General features: G+C 40.3%; 1 protein-coding gene across 2 annotated transcripts in view; it reads left to right on the top strand.

Annotated features, from left to right (window-relative positions):
• pdlim5a (PDZ and LIM domain 5a) overlaps nucleotides 1-17,810 on the top strand; it is a 53,710-nt gene extending 35,900 nt beyond the window's left edge. For both annotated transcript variants that reach the window (XM_070833650.1, XM_070833649.1), the window contains 8 exons: nucleotides 33-205; nucleotides 460-496; nucleotides 10,846-10,928; nucleotides 13,641-13,842; nucleotides 15,329-15,509; nucleotides 16,930-17,050; nucleotides 17,372-17,487; nucleotides 17,694-17,810. In XM_070833650.1, coding sequence (XP_070689751.1) covers nucleotides 33-205; nucleotides 460-496; nucleotides 10,846-10,928; nucleotides 13,641-13,842; nucleotides 15,329-15,509; nucleotides 16,930-17,050; nucleotides 17,372-17,487; nucleotides 17,694-17,783 — 1,003 coding nt within the window. In that variant the 3' untranslated portion in view covers nucleotides 17,784-17,810. The remainder of the gene's footprint in view (nucleotides 1-32; nucleotides 206-459; nucleotides 497-10,845; nucleotides 10,929-13,640; nucleotides 13,843-15,328; nucleotides 15,510-16,929; nucleotides 17,051-17,371; nucleotides 17,488-17,693) is intronic.
• The last annotated feature ends 7,856 nt before the right edge of the window (nucleotides 17,811-25,666 follow it).

Raw genomic sequence — 25,666 nt, 5'->3', positions numbered from 1 at the left:
GTCATCCTTCCTGTTCTACCCTGTCTCTCCAGAGTTCCCAGGAAACATGTTGTGGACACAGATATCCATTTTTACCATGTGCCCACTCATGCTGATGCCAGCAGGAAGCGCATAATGGAGGACACAGAGGACTGGCGCCCACGCACTGGCACCACCCAGTCCAGATCTTTCAGGATTCTGGCTCAGATCACTGGCACAGAGAACGGTATGAAGTGCACAACGTGAAGATGTTTGCATTGTCGTTACTCAGACTGTTGTTAGTTCACCTGAGCTAATGACCGAACACATCAGGGCACAGGGCAAATAAACATAGAGAAACCACAAAGCTCACTGTGTCCTGGATCATTCATCAACAACAGCTTAGTAAGGCACTATTTAAATTAAAAAAACATGTAAAAGGTAAAGGCCACATTCACTTCTGTAATTCACTTATTATTGTTTCTATCATTTCCTTTGCAGCTCCAGATGAGGATGCTGAGGCAGCCAAGAAGACGAAGTAAGTGCATGGCAATGGACTGTGGTTTTGATAGCCCTCCACTCCCTCTCACCAGTTGTTTGTTGTTTGTGCATTGTGTGGTGTAACAATGCATATTCTGGAGAATATCATCTGTCCAGTTGATTTTCATACTGTCATTTGATTTATGCCACTCAACTGGGTGTCTCTATTATACAGTATGAAGGCTACATTTAATGATCAACAGAAAATCTGACTTCATATCGACGAGGCACAGTTCTGGCTATTGTATTGATGCTGTGTTGGCTCTTCCTGTCTAGACGGCAGAGAAAGGATCACATTTGAGCCATTAAATCAAAAGCCAGACCTCTGTGCACTGTTCAGTGTCCTCCATTCTTAGTAGCTGCAAAAGTTTAGAAATCAGCTTTAATTGAATTCCTCTCTCAGATTGGTTGAAGTTGGATTTACACCCTATCATGTCAGTACCTCAAAGTGTTTTCATCAAGAAGCTTTATGTGATGGTTTGTGTGCTCCCAATGGTTGTTTGCATTTGGTTGTGGATGTGACAGCCTTGCGGTGCTGCATGTTGTGTAACTGGTGACTGTGGCTGGACTGTGGTGTCATTCTCAGCGTGATGTGATCCATCAGCTATCCATCGCTCTTGGTGGTTTGTAGCGATACGTGTGATCACCGTGTGTCTGTGATCACATTCCTGCTGTCTGTGGGTGTTGGTGTGTGACCTCATGGTTAAATTAACCATCCATCATAGCTGTGATTCATGACTCTTTTGATATAGGAGATAACTTTTGTCAGGATATTCTTTACAGTCTCCGAATCAATTCCTGTCATTTTCTATTCTGATGATGACAGCAAAGCTGCCTATCTCCACCCCATGAAAGCATCCTGTGTGTATCATCAGCTTCTTGTTTGTGGCAGCAGCCTTTATTGTATCCTCAAGCTTTCCATGTGGCATGGCTCACAGTGCATCTCATTGTAGTTTGCCAACAACTCTACTTTTCCTAAATCCTTCCCCTCTCTCTCTCTCTCTCTCTCTTTCTCTCTTTCTCTGTCTCTCTCCCTATGTTTTTCTCTTCTTCTCCTCTCTTCCTGTGATGGCAGAGTGAACAAGACCACTCGGTTGGTGATTGGCCCTAAGTATGGCGAGCTGAGAGACTGGCACCACGGAGTGTCTGCTCGCACCCTCAATGTCCAGTAGACTGTGTGTGTGCCTTGTGGGTGTAATTGTCTCCCTGTGTATGTGTGCACCATATAAGTTTGACTTCTGTAGGTGGTTGTTTATGAATTTGACCGAAGGGCTTGTGGATTGATGGGAATAAAGGAAATAAAGCAAAGACTGCTGGAGTGAGAGCTGGCAAAGGAACTGTTGGAGTCTCTGTGTATGTGTGTGTGTGGGTGGGTTTGTCCTTCACTTTATGTGCCTGCACTGTTCTTCATTCAGATCTTTAATGAAGTGCTGCTTACGTACTCGGCCACCCCACTGGTTTCAACCCTAAAGGTATACTGTAGATGGATATACACTTACAATTATTCGTGTGTGCCTTTCACCTCATTATAAATTAATTTGGATTTGATTATAGAATTCATATCCTCCTTTCAATGTAGCACAGCAGTGATTTCATGAAAAATTAGGTATCTTCATGTTAATAAGCAATAAAACCTTAAATTAGATGGGTAGGATAAAGTATTAAGCCAAAAGACCTCCAGGAAAACATTCAGTATGTTACCAGCTGACTCCTTGTGTGGTCTTGTGTGGCATAAATAACCAGAAGTAAAGTAACAAAGAGTTTTTATTAAACATCATAAAACCTAAGGCATCTAATTGAGTAATCTGAACAAATTCAAATATGCATTTTTCCATCTGCTTCACTGCTTATCTCAGTCTTCACTACAGCACATACAGTACATATTCTGACTTTACATACTGTACATAGTATGTGCAGAATGTTCCACAGTAATAAGAAAAGGCATGTGGCCACGGTGACCTGCTGAGAGTTGTGTAGATAACGTTGTACAGTATGAATCATTCAATCCATGTTCATTCTTGAGCATGGAACAACATGACCATACAAAGAAATTCAAATTCATAACCAGACAAACCCTCCATCCTATCCTGGAAGTCTGCATACAGATAATGATAAAATAAAGCATGACTGACGCTCTTTACAAACGCACTACTTTACTGTACTGTTTCAGAATCATTATCAGAATTAAAAATACTTTATTTATCCCCGGGGGGAAACTCGGTCGTTACACTTGCTCTGATACAGAGACCTACAAGAGAAATATAGGACATACAATAAACTCGTGTTTTTACAGATTATATACTCTAAGTAAGAATAGAAATAAAAAATATGTTTTATCCTCATTGTCTTCTGCACCACTGTAACGTCAATGTGGCAAAAGGGGAAGGTGTGCAGTTTGGAGGGAGGACATTGAAAATAGCAAATCTGGCCTTGGTGTGCGTGCATGTGCACCCATTGAAGTTATGCATGTTCCTTTATATTACCTGGACTGTATAAATATATGTTATGGAAGACACTTAAACTTATGTAAAAGCTTTGATGGCCTGTTTACATCTGTTGTATTTGCTAGAACAGGAACTATTTTCTAGACACACTCTTTGGATATGGTGGCGTCTGAAAAAGAAAAAGAGAAAAAGAGATTTCAACTTGTCATGCATGTATGCACAGTGTATGTACAGTATATACCAAGCACTAGCTTATATGCTATGCTGCTGGGATGTAAGAGTCCAAATTGGTGCTATAAGACATTTGTATGGTATAAGGTTTATGCAAGTGAGGAAGACTCTTTTCAGAGCAGGTCGTTTGGCTTTAATGGTGTGCAAAGTGACTGTATAAATGCTATAAATGGCTTGTAATGCAAACATATTATTTTGAGGTTTCTGCTATGTAAAATATTTCTCCAGTGTCCTTACATTTATTTGATCCCCATGTTTACTTGCTGCAGATTACACCAACTTTAATAATAGTTTACTCTTTATAGAATGTTATAGCGTCGCATTTTGAAAACAGCTGGACTTCTAGTTGCTGATTTTGTTTTGAGTGTGAAAAACTAATTATTCTATATTGTAGCTAATAAAGTGATTCTATTTTTTTCATGTTTCCTTTTCTCCTCTTTTCTTGTGTTCCTTTTTCTTCCATCCTTTCTCTCCTACTTCCTTAGTTCCTTCACTCTTTCCTCTTCTAGTTGTTTCACTGAATCTGAGACAAACACTGGGGAGGTCAGGTATAAATGATCAACTAAACTTTTGACACTCTTTTTCATCTCTTCACCTGCCAGGTTAAAGAGCTCCGCGTCACTTTACAATATAACAACAGTCACAGAAAGGCCTTTCATTTAATTACAGGAACTAACTGACCACTTTAGTTTGATTCACACAAGTGCAAATATGTGTTCAGTTATTTCAAATGTTAAAGTGTGAAGATTAATACACAGGGGTTTTGCAAGCTGCATCTCACTGATGTCTGATTTCACATATTAACTGATCTTTTCCACACCACCACTAATAAACTTCATCTTCATCGTCTAGATTGTTTATCGAAAATGCACCAAAACCTCAACATTATGGACTAAATGCGACTATGCTCTGCTGTCTGTTATTTGCCAGTGACAGATCTCCAACACATCAATCCTCTGATCAAGTAGGGGTTTCACTCTCAGCTGTCAGAGGAGTGAATGATGCAGAGGCCACGCCCACATCTGATCACATTGACCAACGACAGGATGCTACAGTCCCACACTATCTCCTCATCTCCAAACCTGGCAGCCTCTTAAAAGACATCAATCCGTCATCCACAACAGAGCTTGATGTAGTTGCCTTCCCAGTGCCGTATTCGAGTTCTGTTGGCATGTTTTGTCAAATACACCCAACCCATTTGTCTAACATGACCTATCCCTTAGCTCCAATACTGGTGCCTTTAACGTACACTGGTTCAATCGCAAGCCAAATACCATCATCTCATGCCCAAAGGCTGAATGACACTTCTCTTGATGCAGCATTTTTGCCAGCCAACATCCCACATTTTCTTGGCGCGAGTCCTGTTTCTACCCTCCCTTCAGCAGCCTCTATGCCTGTCTTTAGCGTATTACCTGCTCAAGGACTATACTTGTCACATGGTAGTGACTCCTTATTAGTTCAAAACCAACCAGTGGCTCCTGCTGATCCTGTCCCTGTCCATATACCAGCTGCTTCAGACAATACAGTTACAGAGCCACCAAGCTTTCAACTGCCCACAGCTGAAAGGTACATTGCGCTTGGGATGTTTTTTACCCTAAAATGCAATATCCAAAAAAAGGCTTTGACTGTAGTTATTATTTCCTCTACCATTTCACCTGGGTCTAGCAATTCCCCTCTGACACCACTAGAGGGCAGCACAGACTCAGAAAAGTTCGAGTCCAGTGAACGTGTGACTGACGGTGATGACCAGAAACTATATAGCCAAGCTGCCGAGCCCCTCAAAGCAACACACACTCAGTGTGACCTTTCTTCTCAACACAGGTGCTGCACAACAATTCTAACACTTGATGCACATGAAGTAAACATTTCAGTGACAGGTTGTTAAATTGCTGTAACTATCTATCCAATCTGTGATGTCTGTGCTGTCGATGTGTCCTCTTTCTGTCCTCTCAGTTTCCCAGTCCAAGTCAATACTCATCTATCTCATATATCAGCATGTCATCATGGACTTTCTACCAAACCAGTCAGGTACAGTGTTTTCAGGGCTTTTACTTAAATGTTGCAGGAGCTTCACATTATTCACATTAATAGAATTGACGTCAAGCTGCCACACTTACTGAAATCTTCATTTTTTTTCTGTATTTTCTGACTCTGACTCTTAATATGACTTTGGTCAGCAGTTTTGTCATCCTGTCTTCTGCCGTTGTTTCACGGTATTGGAGGTTTGATGTTTACATGTGGTTGTGTGTATTCGTAAACAGGACAGAGCTCCTGTCCAGTCCTCTAGACTTCCTGCCCAGAGCAGCCCCGCGCCCCCCTCCTCTCACCCCCAGTGCCCCCAAACAGACCACACGAAACACACACACTGAGCACCACAGTCCAATGCAGGCGAGGTAAATAGAGTGTGCCAACAGCCTTTAGGCTTTTAATGGACTACCTCTAAGACCTTTTTCTCTTTATACCCTCTATCCTTTTTATTACTTGCAATTGACATCTTGGTTTCGTTATGGTCCCTCTTCCGTCCTCTGCCTCCACTCTTCTTCAATGTGTCATCACCTTGTCAGAACAATGGATCAGGGCAGTCCTTGGTCTCCTGAGAAGGCAGTGTCTCGGTCCTTATTGGACGCCCTGCTCATCACTCCAATCACTCAAGCTCCACCTCTGCGCTTGAAGAAGAAGAAGAAGCGCCGCAGCGTCAGTGAGCTGCACCTGGCCAAGAACAAGAGGTAGATAGTGCAGACCTGGACAAAATTAGCTTTTACTGTGTAACTGGAAATGATCTCTGGAATTAACATTTGACACTATTCTTAGTTTAAAAGGATTGAGAGCAATCAATATTTAACACAGCTTTCTTCACATTGTTTTAGTTTTGTCCAGGTCTGAGTGTAGGAAAGCATGGCAATAACACAATAACCTACCCACAATAACCACTAATAATTTGATATAATATGTGGGGGCATTGATGCATGCGACTCATCAATGAATTGCTTGCAGCACAAGGACATCAGCAAAGATGACTTAAGGATAAAACATTTAATAATTAATATTTTGTTTAAAAAATGTTACCAAAAAAAGAGACTTATTTTTAACACATGGTGTAAACAACCCTTGAGTCCACTGAACATGCCATTCATGACAGTTTTGTCACTGTTGTGTTTGGTCAAACCATGCCAGCAACAAAAGACACGCTCCATATGTCTCTGTGGAGACAACTCATACCAACTATGACATTCTGTGGTCACTGTGAAACAACTTGGCAGCATCTCACAGAGATCTGTCATTGGCTAGTGGACACAACTGTACACATTTAAACCATGAAGTATGAAAAGTGTGTGTGTGTGTGTGTGAGCGAAAAGGAGCGAGCGAGCAGTGGGTGTCTGTATGGATGGATGTCTTTCTCATTGTGTGCGTGTGTGACTGCTCACACATAGATTGTGTAGTGTGTGAGGGTTGAAACTGATCCAGAGAATATCACAGAGCTGAATTATAGACCATCTGTTGTGTGGTGGAGAGGGCTGCTGGACAGCAGTCAGCTATGTTAATGGACCATTTGTTCAATGTTCAAATGAAACCAACACATTTATGAGATGCATAATACAAGTTGTCGCTGGAGCGACAGTACACAAGGGGTTACTTTACATATGTAAACAGTTGGGGGAGTGAAATGTACCCCTTTTTTCCTCATTATCACTTAATACCAGCAAACAAGAAGTCTCATTATCAGGCAGCATACAGTGCTGAAAATAGCCTCCAGATAAGATAAATACAGGGACAACAACAGAGATGCAGAGCAAGGCCGCTGACAGGGCAGCGATACATTTGTGTGGAACTTTCAAGGTTGCACTGTATGAATATAAAAGAGTGTCGAATCCAGAGACAGAAAAAGAAAGAGAAAGACAAATGAAAAGACAAGAAATGTATTCCTCTCTCCCTCCTTCCTCCCATCCTTCTTTAATGATCCCTTCAGTTAACAAGGTTCATATGTGGCCCAGTACGTCCAGATGGTCAGCACTCTAACCGGCTACTATTGAATCAAAACAGCGGGGCCTCCATTAATCAGCCAATCACAGTCTTGCAGAATACAATTAAATTCCCCAGTAATTGGCCTGATTGGTGGAGAATATTAACGAGCTGAGCTGTAATTGGCTCTAATAAATGAAGGACTAGGGAGCATCTTATTTCCTGCTCTATTTGTCACCTGTTGTTAGCCAATTAACCATAGCTTACGTGAATGAATGCTGTTAGCTTGTTTGCTCCGATAATTTGAATAGATGGCACTATGGCCTTTAATCTCACAGTGTAATAGCGTAATGGCTCGATGAGGATGAGGTCTTTCCTGTTCTTAAAAAGACCTTTCTCCTTGATAAGTTGATGCCAGATGATATTCTTGTTTCTGTTTCAGTATAGAAAACAGTGACTGTAAACCAGAAAGCTCACTTTTTTCCTGTCCCTACCTTCATGGATACTCGAAGCAGTGGTTCGCCAAACAGGGGGTCATGTCACAAACTCAATAAAAATACTTCTGGATACTCATTTGACTTGCCTTTACTAGCACAGAGTACGATACATAAAATACAGAACAACAAGCAGGGGTGGAGGTGATGTTGCTCTGAGGAAAATAGTTCACAATAGTTGAATTTATATGGGGTCCAGTGATAATGGTATTGAAATTACAGCTAGCTGGCACTGTTGGCCTACTGCCTGTACTCAGTTTTGTCTCTGGCTATAGATCAAAGCAGTTAATGTACCTCTGGCTCCTCCTGTCAGACACATGGTGTACAAAATGATAAGCAGATAATGCAAATGAAGAAAGATGTTCAGCAGTCCGACAGTCTCTTTCCTTTAGAGAGTACTCAGATTTGGACTGATTAGCTGGAATCAATGCTAACACAACAGTCCACTAGGTGCATGTATCACATTCCTTGTCCTTGTGAGTGTGGATATCAATCAGATGCCTTTTCTAACCGTGTATTTATACAATCACATTTTCACAATAATCTTTTTGTTTGACAGTAACAACAACTAAATGTTGAATATGTAAATATGTGAGTGGGAAAGCTTTTTTTGACAGTAATCTAACCAACTATCCTCGTGTTTGAATGTTTGTTTCTCATAGTCTCATTCTTTATTGCTGTGACATCTTTCTTCTCACACCGAAGGGTGTCTTGGCATCAGGCTGCCACAGAGGAGGGAGACCCTCTCTTCTCCTCTCCCGTCAATGCTGTTTATGTCTTTAGGTAAATTTAAAGCTGCCTCTCCTCTCCTTTCCTTGTGAGCCGTACATTTTAGCACAAATCCCACAACTACTGTTCCACAGTTTCGTAGTTAAATGATCATTCAGAGAGTTTGAATCAGTGACTATAGAGATAGACCTGGTTGGTAAACCAAGTGAAACCCCTGCTGTGTAGGGACCATTTGATGTTACGGATGTCCCAAGTGTTCAAATGAAGTGTGTGCACATGATATATCCCATCAGAGGCAGGGAGGGCAGCTGAAGTACACAGCATCTACTGAGGTGAAGCCAGCACACACACAAGTGCGACATTCTTCTTCTATCTTTCTCTCTGTCAGTTCACCCCTCAAAGTCTCTATCACTGTGACTCTATCTCTCTCTCAGCTCTTCTCTTCCACTCTTTCTTTCTCACTCACACAACCACACAGGCACAGCTCCACGTAACTATGATTGCAGTTGCCATAACACTTGTCTCCTGTGAGTTCCCTAACAACCCGGCACAAGAGGAAGACAGCAGTGACCCAACTGTTGGCATTGGCTACAGCTATGCATTATGGGTGTAATACGTCTAGGGAGAAATTGTTGGCCCACCCAAGCTCTTCAGCTGGCACTGATGAATGTGCACACACACACACACACACACACACACACACAATGTTACTCATTGAGAGGTTATTTACTTTGCATCATTTTAAAAGTCAGTGGGGAGTTTGAGGCCCTGGGGCCACATTGGATTGAGACATTTTGCTCTCTCACCACGATAGCTGAATGAGCTCTGGTATCTTACTGGAGCTTACCGGTCTTATTCTTTAAACCAAACCTGCAAAAAATAATGTGTAGGTTAATTCCAATGAAACAACATCTATTGTCTAATTTGCTTTTGCATTTATGTGTTATCTATGTGATCAATAGTGGCTTTTCATATTTGTTATTTCAGATTTTAATTAGTCAGTTTCACATAATAGACAATCTGTCAACACAACCCTAAATCATTTGCCTGATAAAGAAGTGTCGCTATAAAATAAAAATCTTTAAGAGACATTTGTCCTAGAGAAAAAAAAAAAGTTGTTGTCTCACATGTAGATCCGATACAGTCTTTTCCCAAATAAGAACACTGCACTATGAAAAACTTCTTTAACAAGTAGAGAAAATTTTGCACTATGCTGGAGTATTTTGCTCAGAGACACGAGACAGAAAATGTGTGACCTCAAAAAGAATTCATCACCCTCAGGAAAAAAAATGCACTGCCTTGCTCAAAATAATGCTACGAATATTACATGTTCACATTTCACACTCTGAGCAAGTATCATAGCACTATGCTTGGCTCATTTCATATATTTAGTGTAGAGAGCTGAGAAATACCTGTCATCATTTTCTCTATTTCGTCATCGTTTGATGTGTATGTCACCAGTACATTTTACTGCAGAGTCTCTTAAAATTACTCAGCCTTTGACCCAAATGAGAAATTTTGTTTTATTTCTCGGGACTCATGAAAACGGCCTGCCAATGTTCCCATGGGGACCCATTCAGTTGGTCTCTTCATGACCTCAAACCCCGAGGAGACATTTGATATATAAGGGTGGTGAAAATAATGTTTACATGTATATACAGTAGCTGTTGCAAAAAATATACAAACAGTCCACTAAATAACATGAGATGAATGTGATCCATAAGAACTGTGTCTGCCCTCCATCATGAGTATTGGTTCTCTGGCATCTGTCTGCAGTACATCTGGAATGGGTGCTTTTGTTCATTACACCATGCCATATTTCACTCCACTGGAGTCAGTTACTCTCTGTTAAGTCTTTTAAATTGATATTCTGGCACTGGGTTTGATCGGGTTTGCTATATTATTAGTGCTGTGCAAAACTGCTCATGTCCTATCCATCAACAGGCCGGTAGCCTGGACTTTCTACTATGAAAGAGGCACATGGATAACATTTTTGTGCATACCGTACTCATAAGTAGGAAGTGCACCATAAAGTTGAGTACTGTACTGTTTTGGCTGTAGCTGCATGCTGTGTTTTGGGTAATGTCTCTGCTCTGTCAGCAGGTAGGTGGTCTGGGATCTGTCTTCCTTGACAGGAACTTGACAAATTAGACTGTGCTTGTGTTTTTTTACTTGTTGTTCTTGTGTTTTTTTCCCCACTGGCTATGAGTACACTAAGCTCTCAGAGATATTTTACTGGGGACGACATCTTTTATAAACAACAAATAAATAGACAGTGCATACACAAACAGTATCAGCCACCTTCTTCTTTTGTAAAACCATCACTCTGAATGAATGGGATTCAAATAGTTACCATGTATTTGCAGTTCAAGCAGTACAAATTTAGTTTTACATTTAATGCATAGAGCAGTGGTTTCTGGTATGATTTGATTTAATGAATTTAACTGATTAACATATAATTGCTGTTTCCTTTTTGTCTCTCTGCGCAGTGAGGAGGGAGAGGAGCCAGAAGTCAACAGCCATGAGTCTGCAGTTGTCAAGACCATGATCAAAGGACCTGCTGCAACCCAGGGTAAACACTGCGACGGTGTATGTGAGAGTGTGTGTGTATGTCTTCTTCCACTCATGATAGCAGCACATCTTCAGTGGTTTTTCATGTACATTTTCTCACATTCACAACAAGGACTGGTTATTCCCAGCAGTAATTTTTCCACCCTGTATAAAATATGATTTGGACCTGTGACCAAGCCACAATTGGCAGGTCTCCTATTAATAGACTGAACTAACATTGCCGCCTTTGTGAGCACACACTAACGGATATGTTATATATACTGTACATAATACATGGGTTTCACTGACTAAAATACATTTTTGTTCATTGCCAACCTATTGCTGTGGGATATTACTGCTGCTACATTACTGGCTAAAATCGCTGCCAATTCCAACAAAAGTATATCTGTATGCCTGTGTGTGAGTTGCTTTTACTGTAGGTATTTTGTGGTATTTTTTCACTAAATTAACTAATGGCATATAATCAGACTTAGGTCCCTGAACTGTTTTCTTAGCATAAGTCACAGCAAATGTATGCATACCCAAAATGTGGACTCTCCAATAGTTTCCTAAAAATAAACTCTCCCAGTTGAACTAAATCTCCTTTTAAGTTTGTATTTTGATTGATTAATATATCCCCCCCTACGGTTAATTCAAAGTTTTTAAAGTTTTATTTTTTTCTCCTACAAAAAAAATGTCTGGTTCCAAATCCTTGGCATAGTGTAAATCTGATTTACTGTGGTTGGACTGAATGTTGTTGCAGCCAGTTAGTAAGGGGAAAGAGGCTTATTTTCCATGGTTGAAGCGTGACATATGTTGTGAAATAGGTCATTGCAGACTTTCTTTTTCTTTTCTCGTCTTTTTCCTCTGTGGAAGCCCATTAAGCAGGCGAGAAACCCCCGCTCCGCCTGTGGCGCCTTGCTCAGTCACACGTGCAGCGGTTCTACTCTTTTAGAAAGATAATATTGACTGAAGGGACCTGTCGGGAGTTATGAATAAAGTTTTAAAGGCAAGCCACAGAGCTGCACAATAATGCCTGTGCTCCATCTGCACTAGGTCCATAGATTCAAAGATTGAGGTAATATTCCATATAAGACACATACCAAAAAATAATGTCTATTTGTCTGTGTTTATGAAATAACTAGCTTATACTTTAACTTTTACCTCATCCAGTCTGTGAGCACAAGACCTCTCCTCTCCCCCCAGTTCTCTCCCTGATGTAACTGCCACTCAACAAAAATCGTAAATGTAGTCACTTACCCGGGTCCCAGGCTCATGAAAATATACTACTAGCCGTATAGCTCCCTAGCAGCAGTAAGCCACTGACCCATTTTGAATCCTGAGCTGCAGTTAAGGAACCCAAGCCTTCAGCCACTGCCTCGTTGCAAATGCCCATTGTAAAACAAATTGGCATGGTGTTAAAATTTAAAACACACACACACACATGCTCTCACCCAGATCCCCCTCATTCCTGAAGCCGCTTCACCTTCAACATGCTGGCATGATTAATGGCAGCTTTACTTGGAGGTTGAAAAGTCAAACTTGCAGTGAGCAAGTATTCATATCTTTGGCATCTCAAAGATTTGGTGTTTTAGCTTCCCTCTAGAACTGCCAAATACAGGCTTAAACTTAAAGTGACTATAATCAGTATTTTCATCATATCAATGTATCAATTGACAATGTGAAAACTGTACGAAAATGTATTCTCTTAATGTAGTATGTCATCGAATTGCAGCTCATTGTTTATCTCTCTGGCCCGCACCGTTACAGTTTTTGTTCACTGTTCACACTCTCACAGCGCCATTTTCAGCAGCTGTTCTCAGCTCTAAAACTCTACTTGCTCAGCTTCTTCAGCAGACAGTGTTGCCAACTAGTTGGTGAACATAGTGGCGCACCTAAAGAATCAGATATTGCCCTCAGGAAATGAAAGATGGTGAATGTTGGACTTGCATTCAGCAGGTGGCCAGATACACGACTCAAGATGAATGATTTTGTTGCTCCATAAGTGCTGGATGTGTTTGCTAACAAGTTCGTCATATCTACTTAAAGGGTAATGATATGTTAATGTATACAGCTATACACTTGCAAGTGGCAGAAAGAAGTTACTGCAGGTTTAACTTTTTAACTATGACTAATGATGACTGTTCAAATGAATAACCTTCTAGCCCCAGCATTACATCTAAAACCAGCCTAGTTCCTAGCCCAAACAGACTCACTTAAACTTGACATTTTATGGAAAGCCAAGCTCCAAAAGTAGCCGTTGCCTCACCATACAACTACATTCAAAACACATCTCCATCCACACGGCGGAGGTCAAAGGCCTAGCTACATATTTAGCCAGGTGTCTGGGTTTTAGATGAGGGAATGTTTTGGTGGTCTATGTGTGTGTGGTCATGTGTATGCATGCACATATGCCATAGGAATGTGTCAAAGGAGGAGTGAAAGATTCTGTGAAGATTGATGAAGTGAATCCACGGTTGTGACAACAGTAAGCGGCCAGCTGCATGCACCGCCGTGACACCTGCTGGGTGTAAAGACAGAGAGGGTCGAGGTCAAATAACTTACACACCTGGGAAGAAAGCACAAGCACACAAATGCACACACGTTCTTTGTGATGCCATAAGTGCTCACTTGTTGTTTGTTTTCCATGTGTTCCTCTTTCCTTTCACCATCTCTGTGTCTCTGTGTGTTTCTTCACCAATATATCTTTTTATCCTTCTTCCATCCCATACAGACCACAGTCCACGGACTGGTTTGATCACTCCGTCCTTTGGGATTAAGGGTAACGGAAATGTCAATGTCCCAAGGGGTCCTGTTCCAAGCCGACCTGTGCCTCAGCCACACCCTAAAGATGAGGACACCCTGGTCCAAATGGCAGAACACATCCCTGCTGGGACTCGTACTCCCATGTGTGCTCACTGCAACATGGTGATCAGGTGAGAGACAAACACTGGTTTTAACCAGGCAACTCAATTAACAGAGAATCCTATGTGATGATCATTGTACAAGTCCTGGTAGCAATCTGCAGATATTGGAAATATTCCAAATACAGAGTCTATGGCCTCTCACATTAGGAAAGGAGTAGACTGTTATGACAATTTATAGTTAAAACACTAGACATGCATGATGCCCATACACTGTTTGCACAAGGATAATCAAAAAAAGATGCAATCTATTCAACCTGGCTGCGGAAAATTATGTCCATGTCTCAATTATTCAGTGCTCCAGTTAGGCACTTAAAATAATTAACTTGAAACCATCTCGAGTAAATAATCTGTGTATGAAACTGTAGAACTACAAAGCTCTGACTGTAGTGTAGATAAGGATAAGAGGAGTTAAGTTGCACCTTCTGTCCAATAGCTCAAACTGTAGAGTGATGCTGCACATGTACCCAGACGCACTGAATACACACACACACACAATACCAATGAACATTATGATTGAGAACTGAGAATATGATCTCTAAGCAGGGACAACTTCACTCTAAATTATTATTTATTTATTTATTTTGTATAATACTGGTAAAATTTGAGATGTGGACTTACATTTAATGAAATGAACATTAATGACAAAAACATAGTTTATTGTCTGTTTGACATAATTAAGTAGATTTGCTACACAAATTTAGTTTTCTATTTATACAAATATATTTAAACTGAATTACATTTTTAAAAAAGCACATCACTGTGGACTCTCTTCTTCCCTCCTGTCTACATCTCTTCTTATCCAGTAGGTGACCCGAGCATTATCTTCCAACTTGTGTCACCTTACATTACATATCACCAAGGATAGGGTGGCTCACATGCTAATGGCTGTGCGCCACTGTCAGAATAAGGTCAGATAAGCACAGCTATTGTGTGGAGTAAATTAGTCTCTGTTGTTTTCCCACTTTACCTAATCATCAAAGTGGACAGTGCCAAAGTGCTGTGTGATGGTTCCAGTAGATTTACGTGACACAGATTTCAAAAGCTGTGTTTCTCATTTCTAAAGCAACATTTGGTGGCCCGAATGGAATACTGAAATGATTAATTCCATTAGTTGATAAAACTTTCATGTAACAATTTTGATAATCTGTTAATTGTTTATGTCTTTAAAGCACAAAAGCCAACAACTGACCGGTTCCAAGCTCTTTACTATGAAAATTTGAGGTTTTCAATTATTGATGTAATTATTGTAAATATAAAACACCAAGCATGGCAATGAAAATAAAACACAATGATTACATGACCTACAAGCATTACTGCACAGCTGTGTGGTACTTTGCATTTGTGACACAGTGTCATGATAATACAGGTAATTAGAGAAGCTAGCCTGTGTATCTTGTATTTGATTTGAGTTTTTCCAACACAGAGTCGTTTTGTAACTGAGGGTAAAATAAAAACTTGACTTCCACTTGTCCTTTTGTCTCCGCTTTATTTTCAGAGGGCCATTTTTGGTAGCAATGGGGAAATCATGGCATAAGGAGGAGTTTAACTGTGCCCACTGCCGCTCATCCCTAGCAGATACAGGCTTTGTGGAGGAACAGGGATCTGTCTACTGTGAACACTGCTATGAAGAGTTTTTTGCTCCAACATGCAGCCGCTGTCAGACCAAGATACTGGGGGTGAGGTGGTGTGAAGTGAACTGGAGCAGTATTGTGTGTTTGTGTGTGTTGGTGCGTGTGTGTGTGTGTTTGTGCGTGTGTGGAGGTGAATGCTTCTTTGTATTGCACTCATCAAACTGTTGTTTTGCTTCTCTTGACTGTTTTTAAATCTTTTTTCAACAAAATATACTGTAATTAACAAATAAGATTATTTAACTTTGAGTATTTTCAGCAATATTTATGAAGATGACAACTAAACTTGCATTGCAGCACAGGTGAAGATGAAAACCTCAATGTTAGCCATTTGTCTGAAGATTTGAAGTTAGCAACACTCACATACTGTACAGTCCTGACACAGTGCATGGCTGTTGTTTTCTAACTCCACCACTTGTTTTGAGACCAAAAGTCCTCCTCTGTGGCATTCGGTGCAAGCCTGTCACATGTACCAGTGTCTGACTTTATTTATTTATGGTTATTTTGCTCTTCTGTTTTTCCCTTCTTTTCGACAATATCTCTCTCAATTTCAGGCTTAGGAAAGAGTAAACAGGTTGCTACATTATGTTGAAAACTGTGTTACTTGTGTCATTGTTCTGGGCTTTTCCACTTTGGGTCAGCTGGTAGTTTGAGGGGTTTGAAGTGGGTGAAGTGTAGACATCATTAAAGAGTCACTTTAGACTTTTTTTTTAGATTTCACTATAAAGGTCGCTGCATTTCAGCCACACTGTGGCTCCACCCCCACAAATGCAGGTTAAATGCATAGAAGGCCAATGTAGGAGAGCTTTAGGGAATTTCTATAGTGACCACCCCTGAACCTGAGGAATGCAGTATATGCTCGGGTGTTTGGAGAATTAGGCTTAGAGGTCTAGAGGCTGCAGGTGTAGCTTGAACTCAGAGTGTCAGGAAGCTGAGATCTCTGCTTTCATAACAGCTCTGACATTCATCCCTCACGTGTTCTAACCTCTTTAGCCTCAATCCCTTTCAACCCTCTATTTCTCACACATCTTCAACCAGCTTACGGCTTCTTATTAACCTGTTTTCTCACTCCCTCTCCTCTAATCCTTCATTTTACTCCGGCCCACCAACTTTCCATTGATTCCCTGTCCTGTCTTGTTCTCACAGTTTAAGGCTGGGAAATAAAGTAGTTTATCTATTTTAAGCTGGGTCATGTGGCCCTCCAAAGAAAAAAAAACCCAATATTTAAATGTGACATGAGAAAAGGACGGGCTGTAGGAAAGGCTGTGCCACATGTGAAAACCAGATACATTGACCATAGAAATTTAGGATTTTTATTGACAAATTAAATGTCCAGCAATGTCCATAACTAACTGTATTCGGTAAAATGGGACCAAGCTTCCAGTTACTGTGAATGACGCACAGAGACCAGTGTTCTGAATGAACTGCGTGATGCCTCCAACTAACCACTGTTTGCATTTGCACCTAGGAGGTGATAAATGCCCTCAAACAGACGTGGCATGTCTACTGCTTTCTGTGCGCTTCCTGTCAGCAGCCAATCAGAAACAATACCTTCCACCTGGAGGATGGAGAACCATTCTGTGAACAAGGTGAGTGAGGATGACCCCAACAATATGACAGTGGCCGTGCTGAATAGGGCTCATGATCGCTGTCTCAGACTACAAGAGAAAAGACACAACAGTCAGTGGAAAGGTGCAAGTAGCTCTCTTTTATGAACTGGCTTTTATGTAGGCGCAAACAAGACAGACAAAACAAAACTGTGTTGAGGGTCTGTTTATAAGTAAAATGATCTGTTGCTCTCCATGGCCCAATGTCTTTTGTAGACCTCATGCAGTTTGGTTGTGTCTTGTGAATATGATTGTAAATGATCGGCTGCTAACGTAAGCCATGTTGCTTTGTCTGTAAAAAAGACTTCTACGCTTTGTTTGGGACTGGTTGCCATGGCTGTGAGTTCCCCATCGAGGCTGGAGACAAGTTCCTGGAAGCCCTTGGCTACACCTGGCATGACACCTGCTTTGTCTGTGCTGTAAGTGAAGGCTTTGCACTATGTTCACAGTATAATCAATTGAGGTACTCCTATCCATCTGACCTGCATGCCCATGAACTGTGAGGGCAAAACAGCGGTCTCAGAGACACAAACATGCACACAGCTCCACTCCGCCAGCTTTCTGAACAACTTTACTTATGTAACCTTTCTATGTGTTTGTCTTTCTCCTTGGTGCTTTTCCTCAGGTGTGCTGCACCTCTCTGGAGAGCCAGACCTTCTTCTCCAAGAAAGACAAACCTCTTTGCAAGAAACATGCTCACACACTGAAGATATGAATCTTGGACTTTCCTCATAATTTTCTGTCTTGGTTGGTGGATGGGTGGGAGGGTGGGGGGGGACTGACTCTTAATAGAATTTAGTTCATACAACAATATAACTGAAGCAATATACGTGAAAGCAAAGTGATGGCTCTGTAAGGGCATAATAAAGGAAACACTGCCTTGTATGACATTGTGAACCTATTCTTGTGCAGGGACCTGGACCCATTGTAAACCATTATCTACTTTTGTTCTGACTGAATGAATCATTTTTCTGTTTTGACCAATTTTGGCTGATTTTAATCTGGATTTTATTTGCTCCTGCATCCATAAGTAGACCAGTTTTACTGTCAAATGGTGCAGTGTACACGTACTACCAATGGGCCAGTCAGAAATGTAATAATAAGTAGGATTTTGTTAATTCTGTGTTTAATCTTGAGTCTCTCAGAAGTATGACAGTGGTGTGCTCATCACATTTACCATTGGAAGTCAGTGTACAAAGTGGCTCGGGTAACATGTAATCAAGCAGTACCAGAAATGTGTGAAAATATATATTCCCTCTCATATTATATGAATACAGAGAGAGGAGGATATTGGACAATTATTTTCTTAGTAGGCGTTTATTTTTGTTGCTGTTCATGTTTGTGTTGCTTTAATCAAATGTAACAGTCTGACCAGCAACGATTCAAGTTCAAGAGAATATTATCCATCCATGTCAAACCTTGTAATACGTCGTTGTTGCTTTCTTCACTGTACATAAATGGCAAAGCCACATTATAGACAGCAGATGAAATATCAGATTCTGCACAGAACCGTTCTTGTATTATGTGTGCATGTCTTCGGTGACGGTGACAGCTGTTGCATTTGATCAGTGCTCAGATTTTGGGCTTTTTCTGTATGTTTTAGATGAATTATAAGTATTTTATTTTCTACTTGTCATGTGAAACTGGTAACACTGGGAACAGTGTTTCCAGTTTCAAAACAAAAGGTCACATTTAGTAATAGGAATCAGGAATTGTGAGGCTCTTGAGAAAGACAGAAAAAGAGAAAGTGGTCTTGGTTTTATGGAGGACTGAATTGGCCCCCAACATAAATGAAATAGATAAATACACAAATAAATATACAAAATAAATGTAGAGCATCTAAAGCTTTATGTGTTTCTCCTTACTATGATAGATTAACATCATGACAAATATGCATAGTATTGGCAGAATAATATGTTTTCTTTACTTAATGCCATATAGTTTCATTTGTATTTATTTACCTCATGTTATTATAAACATATGTTTATTTATTTAGTATTTTATGATAATTGCATTCATTTATGGTTGATTCAGTCCTCCATATGCTTTATAAAAGTCAGTAGCTCTTTCTGGCCTCCTGAAAAATAAAGTCAAACAAGGATACTATAATCCTTATGTAGTAAACTGTATATTTTATTTTGTTTATAGTCACTGTCCCACTATGTTGATTTGGCAATATTTACCTTTCATTAAGGCTGAGGGGTATATGTGGTCTATTTTATTATGTTTTCCAAGCATCAGAACAAATTGTAATAAATTCATTCATATTAATTCCACATAATTATCAGAAACGACAGCTGTAACTATGTGTGGGACAAAATGGGCAAGCACAGTGGCAAACAAACACGGTAAAAATGCTTCAGATGAAACTATTAAAATTGAGTGTTGTCTAATAAATTATGTGCTTTTAACCCCGCAAAAGAAATATCCTGCGCTTCTTTATGTTTACTTTCATTTGTGTCAGTGTAATTCTACCCTTCCATACTAAACATGTTGTATATTTGCTTGAGGGACCACGTGGTAGTAAAAACAAGTCTGACATAAGCAGTGTGAAATGGAGATTTCAACGTGTGTCCACTCTATACTGAGAAAGATCGAAGGGTCAGAGATAGAAAGTAACAGAGAGGTGAAAGGGATCCTGTGAGAGAGGAGAACATGGTAGAATGAGGACGTAAGTGATGCCATATGGCTCTAAAATCTGTGAAAACCATGAAATGGCTATTTGGGTCAAATCCACTCTAGAGGACGTATGTCTTTAGAAACATTTTCAATCTTTACACAGCTTCCACAAAATAGTGGTTGCTTGCAATTAGCACATACTACGCAGAGAACCACACTGTGAATGATGAAAAGCAGACAGAGGGTCTGATTACAATTCAAACATTTTATTGAGTTGTCACAAGACAAATTAACAAACCAAATGCTCACATAGACCCACCGCCACACAGAAAAGGTTGCCAGATCTTATGAAACCTACTGGTTGATCCAAGAATTGTCCGAGTTTGAGGTGTGTCATCACATCCAGCGGTTAGCGTTTTTTTCTAGGGAGAATCAGTCTTTAGATGTGTGTGTGTATGAGCTGCAGCTGGCCGGGGCAAAGGCTCAGGCAGGCCTGGATCATCCTCCAGAGGTGTATGTCACATGCTTGATATATGAAACAATGACAGTTCACATATCTGATTCATAATTGGTGGTACCACTTGTCCACTTAATAATGTATAATGGTCTCAGAAAATCAACATTTACTTAATGTTTCTATCACGTAACTTCCTTTATAACTTTCCCATCCAATTAGAGCAGAAAGTCAGAAAATAGGCTTGCAGTTCCAATTTAGTACTTTTGGTGAGACATTTCAAGTATTAACCTATTTTCAAAATAATAGGTTGGAATAATAGTGGAAAAACATGTCAGTAACTCATGAGGTGCTCTGCTGAGATATGAACTACTGTAATTAATAGTAGAATACAATCAAAGAAATAATAATCCTTGCAATCCTTCTAACCAGCAGATGAGTGCCACTGGTTTTTCTCCGGCTTCCACCAGTGAATGTATCATTATTAGTGCAGCAGAGCATTTTTAGTTGTTTACTCCGCGGCATTAATCACCCCTCATACAGCTGAGTGAACTTTAGAGGAGCGGAGAGGTTTTCACGTGTGAGACCAATGTGTGACCCAGGGTGCGTGTGTGTGTGTGTGTGTGTGTGTGTGTGTGTGTGTGTGTGTGTGTGTGTGTGTGTGTGTGTGTGCAAGTAAGGAGAGAGAGAGGGAGAGAGAGAGAGAGGGAGAGAGAGAGGCTACAACTCCGGCGCGCACACGGTCCGACACTCATCTGTGGCCGGAGTATCGAGTGCAACAACTTCTCCTCTCTTCCGAAACAAGACAACAACAAAGTATCCAGAGGTGAGTACACAAAGTAGTGCGGGCGGAGGCGCGATCAAACAGGTTTACTTCCTGTTTTGTTTTTTTAATCGCAGCTGTTTGCAGTCACTTCGGAAAGTTTGACAGTCGTTGCTCTTTTTGTTTGCTGGGTGTTGACAGTGTGCTGCTGCACGACTGGTTTATCGGAGAGTGCATGAACAGTAGCAGCACCTGAGTGTGTGTGAGAGAGAAAAGTGATACTATTCTGAATAGTTTGCCCGCAGTTATCACGGTAGGTGTTACATGACCTGTATTGTTTCCAGAGAAGCAGAGAAGTTCAGCAAATGACTAAATGTGGGCCTGTCTCAAACTGTCCTAGTCCTCGCACTCTGTCTCATTAAGTCTAACACTGGAAATGTAGTCAAACTGAAAGACATTGTAAAATGTCAGTGTGAGTGTTTGCCTTGTGTGAAAAAAAAATCTTCCTGAATAAGATTAGAAACATAATAATTACAGGTAAATGTTTGTCAGTTACAGATGAGAGAGAAGAGACACAACATGAAATATAGAGGTCATTTCATTTAGACAACTTCAATCCCTACAACTTTCAGTTTAGGCTAGACACAGCTGTTTTGTATTAGCACATTTTGGGAATGCCTTACAGTTCCTGGATTATGTTATTCAAAACTTTCTGTAAAGATATTAACACTGAGTCCACTATAATCCTGTATTAGCAGGAGTCACACAATCACTTAACACAGTTACCATCAGAAACAGTCAACACGTAGTAGCAGTGACCTACCTTTAATTTTTGAGACTTGGTGAAGGGAGCCCCTTTCTGGAAGGGTTCAAAAAAACCAAAACCTCAACACAGCTTCCAGCGCTGAAAAACCTACAGGCCGGTATTCCCCATACGCCCCACTTATACACACACATACACAGGCATGCACACGGTATTCAAGCTCTCCCTCCGAGTCCAGTAACCAGGTCCAGGTGTTTGTCAGTGTGGGTTATGACAAGAGTATATCTGTGTGTGTGCACATGAGTATGCATGTGTAAATGTATATCCAGATGGCATAATACTGTGGCTCCAAATCTTACCTCACCTCATCTGAGAGGTCTGGGGGCAGTCACACCAGGGACCCACTCAGGAAAACACTCAGCAAATATGAGAGAGAAGCAGAGGTCCAGATGTGTGTGTGTGTGTGTGTGTGTGTGTGTGTGTGTGCGCGTGTGGGTCAGTGTGTGTCTTCTGTTTTCCTTGTTTGTCAATCTAGTGAGTATATGCAGTTGTTCTGGCTTCACTGAGGAACAGCAATCTTATTTAGGTCAGGAACACATCACGCAAATCTGAGAAACAGCCACACTCTCAATTGGCTGTGTAATTGAGTTTCACATAGCAGCTGTACACAGAAAACTTCCCTCATTTTCTGTGTCTCTGTGTGGAGTTTCAGGCATCTCGTGATGTGAGACAAGGTGTCTGATACTGACTGCTGGAAATTCAGATCACATTGCCGGAGCGTAATCTACATGCCAAGAATAGCTAATTTGCCAAAAACAAACTCAATTTCTATCGGTCTGGAGAGAAGATGAGTGGACCACGAAGAGGAAAAGACTGACAGAGAATATCAAAGGGAACATTTACATGCACAATGTCCCTGTGGAACAGTATTCAGTCTATATCAAATGTCATGTAAAGTCTGATTTGTTTGAAGTATGCCAAGGTCAAAATGAGAAAAATACTGTATAATATAACCACATTTGTTCCATATTTGTAGATATGTTTCCCTATATGAACACAATAGTCTGATTTAATGTAAGTTTTTAAAATGTGAAGCTGACAGACGGTTCACAGAAGATGTTAAATTGGATGTAACAGCAGTGTTTGTGGAAAGAAATGATGAAATGATGAGCGGTGGTAGCTCCTTTATGAAGTGAATTTCTCAGTTCCTAAATGTTGAGAAGATGTTCAGAAATGTGAATCAAAGTTTTTTTCATCCGATCTGAAGAACCCACTGTCTCTCAACGACAATCAGAGGCTAATTAAGAGATTCTAAAGAAATGTAATGTGAACCTGAGGACAGCTTGCCAGTAATATGTCTGTAATATCCAATTTCCTCAACTTACAGATGGAGTTGATAAAATCTAAAAGAGATAAGATCCTTGAGCCCGGGGCCTTCTTCTCAGAGATCTACCTCTCTTTCTTAATTATCGTGTCAATGTGATTTATAGAAACATTCCAGCATTCATCTTTAACTGAATTCAGAAACACTGCTGCTTTTTATTTTAGTTTAGTTAAGTTTTCCACAAGCCTTGAAAATTCTCAAAACCTGAAAGAGTCACAGCAGTTACATTATCAGCATGTCTCAAAATATTTGTCTCTGTCATCCTGAAGAAATTGAACAAGTACATGAAAGATGGCTTTGCTTACCTTGGCTATGTCTTGCAGGTTTGAGGTTTGCTATCATCTCCTGCAGCTCTAACCCTTACCCCTTTGTAAAAATGATCCAGTAACAAAATGGTGGCTAAACATGTCCAAATGTAGATCTAGACCAGTTTCTAACCTCAGTTAGAACTAATCTGCGCTAAGCTATGGCCAATTACTTTCCTGTAAGACTTCCTGCTGCTACTTCACAATAAAACCTTGCATTTGCCAGAGGACATTTTCTGTCTAAGCGCTGACCTTCTCTTAACAGCATGTTCTCCCTCTTGTTTTCTCCTCTGCAGTGCCTTAATCCCACTATAATTGTGGTGTGGTATTGTTTTCCTAATCAGTGTGGCTTTTTAGACAGAAAAAATGTTGCTTTAGATGCAGGTATGCAGTTTAGTATTTAGGTTTTCAGACAGTGTTTGGGGACCTTAGTGCTCGACGAAGAAATGTAGGTAGCTCAAACTGAGGCAGAGGAAAGGAAACGTGACAGCTTTAAGGTTTAAAACTATTGTAAGAACAAGAATAATTGTGATCAAGATGATGATAGATTGTGTTGTTTAAGTATTTCAGTACTTACTACCATCTTGAGCATGAAAACCCCCCAGTTGGGCCATGAGAGCGCTTTAGCAATGGTATAATCACACTGCTGTTATCTTATCTTAGAATGACTGCAATTGAACAATTATGGCACCGTTTCAATTGTAGTTGTCCATCTGATACTGTTTAGTGTTACTTACACATGTCCTTGTTTACTTTGCTGGTTGCCAGATTTCTGCCAGCCCTGCCCATATAGGAAAAGGATATTGCTTTAACTTGAAAACCTCTGTTACATGTTTTACTCAGTGGAATGGCACATCCAACACCATTTGCATTCATGAGTTTAAAATGAAGGACAGAGGTCTTCTGTAATATAAATAGTACAATTGCTCATCAAGGTAACAGGTAGATGAGTTATCTTGACTTTAATGTCAGTAATGACATTTTTCATCCTTAATTACGGGAAAAATAGTCCAGGTTGGGCAAAAAACAACCTTTCAAGCAACATTGAGGTCGCCATCCATGAGGTGAATAGAGGACTGTGTCTGTCTCCCAGGCAGGCTTTCTGACCCTCACATTTGTTGTCATACAACAGACGTCCTTGTAGGATCTGTTCAGATTTATCGAGAGTGGGTGTGGACAGGTGAATTATTATTTTCTTGCCTCACATTTCCCCAATGGTGATACCATTCCTCCTAATCTCAGAGTGATGTGAGGTACTCAGCGTTTGTACACGATATCTTGACAAAGGGCTCACTCAGCTGTCTGAAGCTCAAGAACTCAAGCAAATAAATACACACTTAGAGACGGCTGCTTTCCAATAACTGCTTTACTTGGACTTTTTCACTATCTCTTAAAACTTATTGTGTTCTTTGCTTTAAAAGGTTATCCTAGCATTTTAATGTGAATATACTTCTATTGAATGCATTGTGCAGTCACATGTATGTGTGTTTGTCTGTGTGGTCTTTGTCTTCACACACATGGATCCCATTCGGTCTTCTGTTGCTGTCCTTTGAAGCTGGGATGAGTTAAAATGTGACCTTATGATAAATTATGATCTATTGCCTGCTGCTTTTGATACGTTTAAACAAGTGTGCATTGACACATGGAGGCACACAAAGTTCAAACACTTTTCTTTTAACTGCACATCACACACAATACTCATATTGTATATTACTGGATCGAGCTATTTACTTTGTTAAAAGAAACAGTTATAGAGTAATAGTTTTCCTGCAAGAGCATCTGTGTTCTTTACTTACTGTAAGTCCAAATTTATTGAGGAAACATGATATTGGAGGCTACTCCCAATATTTTCTTTATGACATTTTAGGACAATTTTCTTTTTTTTAGCACAAAGTTCGGTGTGCGTCAAATTATTAAGTCTCACTGTGAAAGAACCAAAAAATCTCACGAACTGTCAGTCACTTGTACCGTATTTAAGGCATTTTGGTCCTCTGACCTTTTATCAATTGTAAATAAAGTAAATACAAGTAAACAGTGTGTAGTATCGTCCCTTTACAATTTTAAGCATGCAGTAAAACTGCTGCATATGATCATTTTCACACAGCTCCATTAGTCTGTCAGTCTGTTTTCACTGTCAATGAATATATTTATGTACAGCGGCACAGTATGCACCATCTTCTCAGCTCTGTATGGAAATGCCATTATAATCTACCCGAGCTGTGTGGTTTTGTCTTGTGTTTGTGGGTAAACACTTGACATGACGAATCAGGAATTGAGACATTTATTGATATTTGAAATATCAAGTGTGCA

The sequence above is a fragment of the Pempheris klunzingeri genome, chromosome 7 (genome assembly GCF_042242105.1).
Source record: "Pempheris klunzingeri isolate RE-2024b chromosome 7, fPemKlu1.hap1, whole genome shotgun sequence".
NCBI lineage: Eukaryota > Metazoa > Chordata > Actinopteri > Acropomatiformes > Pempheridae > Pempheris > Pempheris klunzingeri.
This window is presented reverse-complemented; position numbering and strand designations above follow the sequence as displayed.